General features: G+C 44.3%; 2 protein-coding genes across 2 annotated transcripts; both read right to left on the reverse strand.

Annotated features, from left to right (window-relative positions):
- Nucleotides 1–7,555: 7,555 nt before the first annotated feature.
- On the reverse strand, nt 7,556–8,752 carry LOC147962530 (stress-response A/B barrel domain-containing protein UP3-like). The gene has a single exon (XM_087532826.1). It carries the CDS (start codon nt 8,313–8,315, stop codon nt 7,638–7,640), a length of 678 nt encoding a protein of 225 aa, XP_087388952.1. The 5' UTR covers nt 8,316–8,752; the 3' UTR covers nt 7,556–7,637.
- A 180-nt stretch (nt 8,753–8,932) lies between these two features.
- LOC147962531 (protein DETOXIFICATION 16-like) lies at nt 8,933–11,347 on the reverse strand. Its single transcript, XM_087532825.1, has 8 exons — nt 10,981–11,347; nt 10,339–10,883; nt 10,146–10,232; nt 9,983–10,039; nt 9,664–9,902; nt 9,473–9,591; nt 9,256–9,342; nt 8,933–9,149 (listed from the first exon to the last, which is right to left on the reverse strand). Exons 1-8 carry the CDS (start codon nt 11,197–11,199, stop codon nt 9,099–9,101), a joined length of 1,404 nt encoding a protein of 467 aa, XP_087388951.1. The 5' UTR covers nt 11,200–11,347; the 3' UTR covers nt 8,933–9,098.
- Nucleotides 11,348–12,001: the final 654 nt, after the last annotated feature.

The raw sequence follows: 12,001 nt of genomic DNA on the forward strand, positions 1-12,001 counted from the left end.
GACAGAAAACAGACAAAAGTCCGTTTGCGCCCGCGCGCTGGGCCGTCTGGTTCTTCTGTTTTACGCCAAACGGACGCACCCGGACATGATGGGGTCACACGCTGGAGTTGGCCTAATAGTGTTATATAATATAAAAATTATTAGTGTTGAATTTTTTTGAAAAAATTGATAGTGTTGATATATTTTCAGAAAAATTAATTTCATTATGCATCTCTGCGTTATCCCTTTCTTCGGCTCTCCTTCAGGCTTGCGTACATCGGTGACACCATGGTCGGCTGCAGCATCCCTGTCGTCAGCTTGGTGCTGCCCCGTCGAATCGACTCACGCCGAAATCTATTTTCAAGCGAATTGCAAATGGCAACTGAGATTTTATTGAAGTGTGCTGCAGCTTAACAGTACTTAAATATCTGAAAAACAATCAACGCTTCACGTTCTTCTGAGTCAACAAGCTATGCAGCCACAGGTAGCTGTCAGCAGTTACAACACTCAACTTTTTCACAGGTTCTTGCTTGATACTAGCAGTTACAACACTTCTGAATTGCAATAATATACTCTAGCATTTAAATACATTTACAGTAGGGAAGAATCAACGGAGTGATCAATGAACAAGAAACACTTGTGTGTGGCCTAGCTAGCATTGTCCATTTGGAACGCACATTCTGATACGAAAACAAAGCAATAGAATACAGGAAGAATGGACAATTTATTCAAACTGTGCTGCTTAACACTAATTACTACATATCTAAAGAGCAAACGATGCTACAGGTTCCTCAGGGTTAACAAGTTACAGTTAGGATGTTAAAGCTAGCTGTCCACTCTGAAGCAGCAGTTCGTTACAACACTTGAACCTTTTCTTTCACAGCTTCTTTGCTTTGTAGCTGGAAGAACTGAACCGCAATCATTAAATCCCATACTTGTAAGTTGACACTAGGGAAGAACTGTTGTACTGATCAACACTACAGAAAAGCACGCATGATTTTCCAAGTCCGAAATCGTCGTCGTTGTCGTCATCGTCATCATCTACGGTGTGCCAAATTCTGTCCATGCTGCTTGCTCCCGTCGACCGATCCGGCAAGACGAGCAGTGGGGGCAGGAAGGAAGGAGGGAGTGTAAAGAGGCATTTCTTAGAGAGCGAAGAGATCAAACATGATTTGTGTTGGTGATCAAAGGTGTGTTTTGTATGCATTCACGACACGATGCACGCTTGAGAGCCTAACTAATTCCTACTGATGCAAAGCCAGATCAGGACGTGGCGGCAGTGCCAAGGTCTGGCCAGAGTGTAGAAGAGATGGTAGCGAGGCAAAGCCATAGGAGTGGAGAAGGCGGTGGCGGAGGCTGGAAAGAGATCGCGGTGGGGAGGGAGGATCAGGCGGCCCTTTGGGGGAGAAAACAGAGGAGCCAAGTGTCTGGCTTCATCTAAAGGAAGGGAAACCTGCACGCAACATGCATAAATCAATCAGTACCAGAAAACCATCATGTCACACTCACAAGATGCAATGTAACTTCTCTAAAAACGTACTGAATCACTACCTTTTGATGTACAGTAATTAATTACAGTGCCATTGAAACGATGGATGCAGAACTGCGCACCTCTCGGTCGGGGCTCTCTGCAGCTGCAGGTAATTAACTTCTGAATGCCGACATGTAAATTCACTCTTGGCTGCACACTGATTGTTCTGCAGAAGCCGAGTAATGAACTTAAGACTCGGAAACTCACGAATATGAGTGCTCAGTTTATTAGTATTTTTTTTCTCAAGAATTTATTAGTATTATTTTGAGCCGGTCTACAATCGAACCTGCTCCGATGGTACTGAAACTCTGACAGATGGAAGTGAAACATGACCATCAAGTGATCTCCAAAGTCTGCACACGATGTAGTATATGTAGTACTGTACTATATAATCAACCTGCTCCATTGTTGCACCAAACATGTTGCATTGAGATATATTCAGAAGAAGTAAAAAAGGCTAAGCAAACATTCTTGTTTTAAAACCATTTTGAACTTAGCAAGGAAGGTGCAGTGCCTACACCATATACAACACTCTTGTCGTCTAAAACAGACCAGACAAATGAGTTTACCAGAGGATAAATTCACTAGTAGAAAATGAAGTTTTAGCGCCGGTTCGTAAGGGCCTTTAGTGCCGGTTCCATAACCGGCACTAAAGGGTGGGCACAAAAGCCCCCCCCCCCCCCCATTTAGTACCGGTTTGGCACGAACCGGCGCTAAAGTGCCACCACGTGGCGTGAGCTCGCGCCCTGGTATGGGGGACCTTTAGTACCGGTTGATGTTACCAACCGGTACTAAAAGTTTTTTTTTGAATTTTTTTTGAAAATTGTGGAATTTTTTTTTGATTTTTTTAATTTTTAATTTTTCTGAATTATTTGATGATTTAGTCTCTAATCACCTCTCTTAACTGCTCAAGTGTGGAACGAGTCTGCACTTGTTGTTTTCCTGACAATAGTAAGATGTCAATCCTAATAACCCTCAGGAGTTTAGCTTGAGCATGAAGTCACACATTTCACCATTTGAGTTTAAAACTATTATTCTAAAAAATAGTAATTATTTAGTAACGCTAATATTTCTTGAATAAGTTTGACCAGATTTGACCAAAATTCAAAAAATTGAAATAATTATTCTTGAATAATTATGTAGTAACATTAATACTTCTTGAATAAGTAGTTTGACCAGATTTAACCAAAAAAATTTAAAAAAACTGAAATTTGACCATATCTTTTTTTCCTTTTGGAATTTGAGGATTCTAAAAAATTCCAAACAGGCCGTAGGCGGTCTCCATCGGATGCGGATTTTCGTGCTGAATTTTTTGATATATTATACGTTTTTTTCCGACATCGTATGCAAAAGTTATAGCCGTTTTACATTTTCCCTACACTTTTTGCAAAACATGTCCAAATTGTAGTTTTCAAATTTTCCTAACTAGTAGATGTAGTAATATAACTACCTCTCGAAGGATTTTATTTTTTGAAGTTTTTATCATTTTCTTTTGATTTTTCCAGAACTGAAATGGCGACACACGGGGGGGGGGGGGGGGGTAGAGTTTGAAAATTGCCCTATAGGGCCGGTTTGTGTTACAAACCGGTACTATAGGTCAGACCCCTTTAGTACCGGTTCATGGCACAAACCGGTACTAAAGATTAGACCTTTAGTACCGGTTTGTGCCACGAACCGGTACTAAAGGTGATCGTGGGGCCCCGGCCTGACGCCAGCCTGCCACCACCCCTTTAGTACCGGTTCGTGCCACGATCCGGTACTAAAGGTTCAACACGAACCGGCATTAATGCAAATCCGTTCAAACCGGCACTAATGGTACCATTAGTACCGGGCCAAAATCAAACCGGCACTAATGTGCTTCACGTTTGACCCTTTTTCTACTAGTGATTGCTCTTCCATCCAAATTGTTCACATCTGAAACAGCTGCTGAATCAATAGACAGCCAGCCAATGGGTGCTCCAGAGAATTGGGCTAATTAATGCACATGGCTACTTTGATCTCACACCTGAAACATTCATTATAATCCAAATTAGACCGAAACATTTCAATTTTGTTAATATAGTTATAGGAAAATTATTGCATGGTGTCTCACTGTCAAAACCTTGAAAGGAATATGCACGGTTGATGCTTCTTACTAGCTAGTGCTACTACCTACTTGAAATGTATGCAACAACTGAGGAGGACGGCAGCCTGGCAGAGAGTCGAGTTGGGTGCGGATAGCTATTTTAAGTTTTTTACTTTGGTGTGGGATTGGAAACTCCTTTCCTGTGTTTCATACCTTACTAGTCCGAAACCTATTCTCTTTACCATACTATGCAAAATCCAAGAATGGAATATTAATTGAAGTGTGCAGCAGTTTAATAGTAACAACATATCTAAAAAAAGAAAAAAAAAAGCAATGCTCCAGGTTCGTAAGAGTTAGCAAGCTAGGTAGAAAGACCTGTCCAGTCTGAACTCTCCAGTAGCAGCATTACAGCGGCTGGGATTGCTTGCGGGAACTGAAGTGCAATCATAAAACTCCAGCCTGTCAAGTAAGTTCACAGTATGAAGAATTGGTGCACTGATCAACGGTGCAGAAACATCCATGATGCGTCTTGATGGACGAGTGCAGGGCAGTGGTGCTGTTTGGCGCCGTGACGGCATCATCGGCTGACCGGCCTGACAAGGATGATGCGGATCTCTTTCCAGAAGATGGGCCAGCGGTATGATGGTGGTGGTGACTTCTTTAGCTTGGGTATGCGGTGTACGCTTTCACTCTGCTGATGTTTGCTTCTGGTACATCGTGCGGGCGGATTGATGGTGACCCCACTTATAGATGGTGGGGTGTCAGGGCATTACCCATTGTCGAGTTTGAAGGTGTGAGTAATGAATTTGGGTGTTTGATGTATATTATTATCAGACATTTTTTGATAATCAATAATATGGTTGTATGCATGGCTTGAAGCATAGGTCAGGGCTTGCTTCCCTTTTTGAAAAAGGAAAAAAGAATAAACTTACACGGCCATGTGCCATTTGGTTCTAACAAATTAACGTAACGACAAATGAGCTTTTCTATATCCTCCTTGTACATCAACCTAATGACAAAACTTGAATTTTAACAGCGTTGACATTAAGCAAAACATTATAGAAAAAGATGTTAAACAGAATAACACGCAGTGCAATATCTAGAGAAATACATAATTTTAAATAAAATAATATTTTAATGAACTACAATATTTGAAAGGCCGGCCTTCAAAGAAGATGCTTATGTTTTAAAGAGTAGGTGTGGTTTACAATTGTCACACATATTATATGAAGTGAGCCATAAGTTTAAAAAATGCATCCAACCCTTGCCATCCCAAACCACCAACCGCTGTGGCCTCCGCGCGCCATGTCTCCCGGTCTCCCGGGTCATGGCTGGCCGCTCTGTCCCTATCATTGCTGACCTCTCTGGCCTCCGCTCGCTGTGCCGCCCCGGCCACAGCTGGACACGCTGGGCTCCGCGGGCCGCGCTGCTCCGGCCACCCCAGCTGGTGCTCACCGCTACGGCATGTCCCCGGGTCAGAAGAGCTCCATGGCGCTGCCAACGCACCTCCTGGATCCCGCTCGGAGAAACTGAAGCTCCCGGCTAAAAAAGGCTGCCTCTCTCTCCCCCTCTCTCACGGCTGCTTCTTCTTTAGACAGCCGCGGCTACTGCCAGTGACGCGAAGCCGGACACAAGTCCAGTTTGCTGACAGCGAATCCAAAATGAAAACAAACTCCTTTTTCATTTTGGCCGGCTCTTGTGGTTTGGTCGCATGTCTTCCTACTTTTGCGGTCTCCTGCTCTTGTTGCTGAATCTTGTAATGCTTACAGTATAGAGTGCCTGGGCCTTGGAATGATATGTATTATTTTGTTTTGTTTTTCTCATCCATGCAAACTAGGAAATTGTGCACAACTAAACGAATGGGCATTTTATTTTAAGTTTGCTTCGGCTTAATTGAAATTTCATGCACGTCTTTTCTTTTTTGCAAATAACTGAAATTACATGTCTGAAGAGCAAGCAATTTCAGTCCGAAGCAGCATTACAATTTACAGCACACTTGAACGTTGTCTCGGGTTCTTGCTTGCTGGCCTGCAATTCAACTGCTGCTATAGCCCAATTCCATCTCCATCGATTTGTCGTGATGATTGGTGGGCGGATCACCAACAAGTAGAGATCCAACAGGAGATGACACTAACGCTCAGAGATGCTGACCGAAGTTCACCAGGTGAGTGTGGAATTGGCGTTCGACTTGTTGCAACTAGAAAACTAATTTTGGAATTTTGTAGAACTGCGAAGCACTCCATCGAGATATCTCCCGTCATTCCTGTTGTCTGGATGGAACTGCCAACTTCTGAATTCACTGTTGGCTGTGAATTGTTCTGCAGAATCCGAGTAAATGATCCAAGGTCAAAAGAGCGAACAAGGTACCGTGGAACTCAAAGATATAAATGCTCAATTCCTTACTATGAGTTTGTCAGCATGTGTGAACCTGCTAAATTGGAACTGAAACTCTGACGGGTGCCAGTGAAAAAATCACAATATACATGTAGTCTCCACAATCTGGACAACATGTTTTTCTTCTTCTTTTTGAATGGTAGTCAGCACAAGATATAGTTGGCGGTCCACGGTACAGATACTGCAAAAATGTTAGTGTTGTTTTAGGTTTTAGCATTGAGATATATTCAGAAAATGTCCTTTCCACCAAATCATTGATGGTCCAAGTCAAAGTGACATAAAAATTATTAGGATTCTTAGGTTTAGATTTTTATTTTCTACAAATATAAACCGAATTTAATTAAAGTTAGGGTTTAAACTGGAAGTGTGTTATGGCCTTATGGGTGATTCCAAAATAAACGGAATAATTTTGGTGGCTTCGTAGTAATATTGGAAAGTTAGATATATGTTTTCAAGAGAATTCACCATGTGAAAATGCCTCAATTTAGTAGATGTAATATCTATGCATTTTATTAAATTTACATGATAATTAGGGTTTGATGATTTAAACCGGTTCAACCCATGCGATATTGTCGGATGGGCCCGTATACATGTAGATAAAGTCCATGCCAAAATCTTAGGGTCGAGGGGCATTTTGAGTTCATTGAAAAATGTATTAGGATTTTAGCCCTTTAAATGATGAGGGTTGGAATTATCATAATTTTCAAATTAAAATTTATTAAATATGATGCTTATGAGATGATCATGAATTCATGATGCACAACCAATTCCTAATAAAAAGTGCTAATCGTAGGCTGTTACATTTAGATGGCATTCTTATTTGAATCTTATACAGGTGGGCCTCCAAAAAGATGCTTTCTTTCGATAAACAAAAGAAGCAAACTTGAATGAGACAATGATCGCAAATATCATTATTTTTTGAATTATATATTCCAATGAGTCAATGATCCGATGATCATCCAATGGCATGGAAAGTACATCTGGAAAAGATAGAATTTATTGTTTGTTTTGCTTCTTGAAGCATTTGAGATTAGAGATAAATATTAGAATGAGCCACTTCGATAGAGAAACGTGAAGTTCTAAACTTGATGTAGTGGCCAATATCAGGAAGCAAGGGGAATGTGGCCATTTTTTTAGTAAGAACGGCCATCGATGCTTGACCTCAAATGATAGCTGACTCCAATAAGATGGATGCTTTCTTACTATAATAAACACAATAATATAAGTACACACCTAATTAAGTGAGCCAACGACCGAATCCGAATATGACAGTGGTTTGGTTAACAAGGAAGAATAAATTTAACATAAAGAGTTGATCACGTTTGATTTTTGAAATTATATAACTGATCCAGCAGTGACTTATCCAGCCAACGGGAATGCATGCACATGTGGTGTGCTAAAGATACGGTTTAGTTTTGGATGCTTGTTGAACAGATTGGAGTTGAGCCAACGACTTGACTTTCACATGCACATTCACGGCTCGATCAATAGCGAACCAACAACAACTCTGAACTTGATGTTGCATCCAGTGTAAGAAAACAAGTTATACGTACAAAGTATAATCAGACATGCACATGCAATTCTTATTCATCTCAAGATGGATACAAATTTCACAAGAGATTTAGCAATCCCGGTTTCACACAGGATTCCATTACTATTACGAAATCATCAGAGGCTGGCCGCTGCGGCGTCGACGACGAAGTCCAGCACCATGACCTCGTCGAGCATGGGCCTGAGGGCGGCCTTGGCCTCCTCCACCTTGCCGTCCATCTCCACGGCGTCCAGCTCCTCCACGCTGTCGAACACGGCCACCATCACGAACTGGAACCCCTTGGCCCGCGCCGGCGAGAAGTTCTCCCCGAAGCTGACCCTGGCCACATCCCCGGCGTCCTTGCTAGCCTTGGCTACCTTCTCCAGGACCTGCCCGACGTCCGGCCCCTCCTTGACCTTGGCGAGGGTGAGCCGCACGGCGGCGCATGGGCCGACGGGTGACGGGGACTCCGCCGCGTTGACCCAGTCGACGGCGGTGGTGTCGAGCGCGTTGGGCACGATGTGCGCCTGCACGGCGGCCACGTGGTCCGGGTGCGCGGCGTAGGCGGCGAGGTCGGCCTTGGTGGCGTAGCGGGAGTGGAGGAGGTGGGTGGGCCCCAGCGCGTCCGCGGCCGGGGAGCGGAGGCGGAGCACGGGGCCCGCGTGGAGGTAGGACACCCCCGGGACGAGCGCGGGCAGAGCCTGCAGCGCGGAGACCATCGCGGCGGCGGCCCCCGAGGAGACGGCGTCCGGGCGGAGCTTGATGAGCACCATGTGCTCCACCGGCGCGGCGACGGCAGCAGAGGAGGACGACATGGCGACGGCGGAGCGGGGAAGAAGGTTAAAGTCGGGATGGTGCTAGCGCTGCTGGGAGGAGCGACTTCGGACTTGTGGATTCTTCTTCTCCTGGCACGGTGGCGGCTGCGCTGCATTGACTCTGCTTTGGTGGACGATGTGTTGTTATAACAATCTAGACTCCGGCGGCATGATCCCTGTAAACTCCGGCGGCGATAGTCAGCGCCAATTCTGGCTCGAAGCGGACCACGATGATCCTATTGCCATTCCTCTAAACATCCCTGTATATATAGAGTAATACGCCTGGCCTGGTTGATTGTTCTCAAAAAAGAAAAGAAAAAAAATGTAGCTGAGTCTGGAAAAATGTACGTAACAGGCATGGCATAATCCAAACAAATTCGAACTAGCAAAAACCTGAATCGTCCATCATGCCACACCCCCAATTTGAATTCTAACCTCCCACTGTCGGCTTTAACTTCCTTCCCATGTTGAATTGTCTTTGATGCCATATTTTTCAATCTTTGCCACTTGCTGGAAATTTTTTTGCGTGCGGGATTTGACAACACAAATGGACTAGCAGCTCTCACCACAGTTTCCTTGCCATTATATTCTTTCATGAAGAAGACAGTCTAATAATATACGCCGGATGCCACTCAACAAACATTTTATTATTTCCATGAAGGAGTGACACATGCTGCTGACATGGACAAGAAGCACCGTTTTTTGCAGCGACGAATTCTTTGTAGTTCCTTATTTCCCTGCACATCTCTCTGGCATAGAAAAATGTGCATCTTGTGTGTGTCCTCATGTCGCCAGGTCCAGAGGTAGGGAAGTAATAGAAACCCTGTCCCTGGCCTTCAAAGCGTACAAATTAAGCAACGACACAGATTAAAGATAATGGGAATGCATGCAGTAAGGTGAGTGAGAAGCGAACAAAACAGATAATATTTGGCGGTCTTACTTCTTTGTCCCAGTTGGTGCGCAGAGTAATGGACATGAACAACACCGTCTGCACGACAAGTGCGCATGTTATTCCCATCCACAGCCCCTAACATATTTTTAGATCAAAGTTTCATTATGTCAAGTGAGAAATATTATAAGTGAATACAAAGATGATAGTAAAATAGTACTAGTGGTCAGGCCATATATAAGGGTAATAAAATAGTACTACTGATTACCACTCCACCAAGATGGTACACAAACGCAAAACATAGAGCCGCCGGGATGCCCACGAGGTAGTACGCACTGAGGTTGACATAGGAACCAATCTTTTGAAAACCACAGCCCCTAACAATACCTGTAAAATGTGCTAATTAATAACCATATATTTCCAGCATGTACGAAAACTATAGGATCATCCTTATGATACCTGAAAGAACACACTGCATGTCGTCAAACAAGAATGCCACGGCAATAATTGGCATAATTCTTGAAATGTACTCCACCACTTCCTTGTCGTTGCTGTATGCGTACCCCCATAGATTGCGCACCAGAACGATAGCAAGAGAAACCGATATGCTTGACACAACACCCAGGACCATGATCACCTGGGTCGCTAAACGGGCTGCATCCGGTTGCCCAGCACCGAGCTCATTTGACACACGGGTGCTACGTACGTAGATAAAGTATTTTATACATATCAGCTTCTAGTTTGTATAATACTTAAAGGCGTATGTGTTTGAGCTGACCTTATAGCTGCACTAAGCCCATATGGTACCCTGAATACCAACGAGATAGTATTCAAACTGCACAAAATTCAACTGGATGTTACTATCAAAAAAGGGGAAATAGCAAACCAAGTAGTATGAAATGAAATAAGCCATGCTTGAATATGTCGCCTCACGGCCTCACCTGATTGACAGTACCGATGCCTCAAGTTTAGGATTTGGAAGAAATCCGGAAACAAGTACCAGGAGCTCAAACGACCACCACTCCCAGCTGCTCGTGTAAATATATATGTATGTCAGATGGAATTACTTAAATCAATCAACTGGAGATGGCAAATTTGCACTTGAGACATATAACATATAGACATCAAACTCACCAAACCATGAGTGCAGATGGGACGGCAAGCCTCAAGAAACCGAGGATGTCGCGAAATGCCTCCATCGACAACCCCGTCCATGTGCTCTTACAAGACGGGGAGAGCCTGATGTAGAGAGCCAAGATGGACACATTAGTGAGGTAGGAGATTGTATTGGCCAAGGCGGCACCCTTGTTGCCCAGACCAAGCTTGTAGACCAGCAGCCAGCACACCAAGATGTGGTTCAGTGCTGTGACGCCCGAGCTCAGCATCACCGGAAGGACCATGTTCTGCGTCTGCAGGAATCGGACATGGCACTGCAGCGGACCGTAGACAAACAACGATGGAATCAACCATCGGATGTAGCTCCCTGCTTCCATGGCAATCTCATGGTCCTGTCCAAACAACAGAAGGATCTGACCGGTGTATCCCCAGATTACGGCAACCACGGCGCTCACCGGAGTGAGCATAACGATTGCCCTCTGCTTGTAGATGCCAAGAAGATGGTGCTGCTTTGCTCCAAAGGCTTGCCCACACAGCGTGTCCAAGCTGCTCGACATGCCGGACTGAAATTCAACGCAACCATTCAAGTTGATGATGATGTCCAGGAGGTCCAACTAAATTGGTGCATCAATCAATGGAAAAGGGAAAAAGTTATCATACCAACAAGCTGAAGCCAGTTACACCGGCGAAGGAGGTTGCGATGGAGGCACTCGAGAGAGCGAGTTCGCCAAGGTGACCCACAAACATGACGGATATCATTTGGACCACATCCTGTAGGAGGCTTCCGACGATGAGAGGCCCGGCAAGGTACAACTGCTTCTTCACCTCAATAACTACCAGGCTCTCCTCTCCTGTCTTGTCAACAAGGGGCTCCTCCATGCTTGAAAGTTGAAACTAAGGTACCTAGGTGCTGATTTACCGGTGAAATGAAGGGATATTTAACATGTACTATGTTTGAGCATGATTGGGATGATTCAGAGAACAGCAGTCAAGTGGACTAAAAGAATCTCTATTTGAGACAAAAGGAGGCAGCCAAGTAAGTGGGCTAAAAGAATCTCTATGAGAGACAAAGGAGGCAGCCAAGTTCAAACGACTGATGGAATAACTTTACTATCCGACAAACTATAGTGAGCTGGACAATTAACAATACATGCTCGAGCAGAACAAGATTATCATTTAACAATGGATTATATAGTCCACTTGATGGCACGTAGATGCGCAATACTAATCAGCATGATGAAAGTTAGAAGCACATATGCCAAGTTAATGAAACCTTTTGCCCACTTGTTTTTTTTAGAAAAGGAGGATGACCCCCAGCCTCTGCATCTGGGAGATGCATACGGCCACTTTATTGATTATTCTCATGACTTTACAAAGTATTACAACAATGAGTCTGAATCCACCATCTTGGCAACACATGCCGCTACTTCTATCCAAAATAATGAAGGGGTGCTAGCTGGGCCACTACCCAAACCACTCACCTAAGCCTAACATCAAAAGCCGGAAACCGAAACACATTCGGAAGCCCCAGCCGAGCCACATACCGGGTCTGGGGCATAATCCGGTCAGACGCACTCGTGTGTCGTCACCGCCATCTTCCACAGGTCCGTCTTCAGATCATATTGAGGCTTCTACCTTGACTGGCCACTCTGCCATCGACATCACCATGACGCCAGACAGC

This window comes from Triticum urartu, chromosome 7A, assembly GCF_056163025.1.
Source record: "Triticum urartu cultivar PI428250 chromosome 7A, HENAU_Tu73, whole genome shotgun sequence".
NCBI classification, from domain to species: Eukaryota; Viridiplantae; Streptophyta; class Magnoliopsida; order Poales; family Poaceae; genus Triticum; species Triticum urartu.

Excerpts from the sequence above, each read along its gene's own strand:
- LOC147962530 (XM_087532826.1), bottom strand. The coding sequence starts at position 8,315 with ATGTCGTCCTCCTCTGCTGCCGTCGCCGCGCCGGTGGAGCACATGGTG.
- LOC147962531 (XM_087532825.1), bottom strand. The coding sequence starts at position 11,199 with ATGGAGGAGCCCCTTGTTGACAAGACAGGAGAGGAGAGCCTGGTAGTT. Across the intron at positions 10,884-10,980 it reads TAACTGGCTTCAGCTTGTTG|TCCGGCATGTCGAGCAGCTT; the intron begins GTATGATAACTT and ends GTTGAATTTCAG. Across the intron at positions 9,592-9,663 it reads CATGCAGTGTGTTCTTTCAG|GTATTGTTAGGGGCTGTGGT; the intron begins GTATCATAAGGA and ends CACATTTTACAG.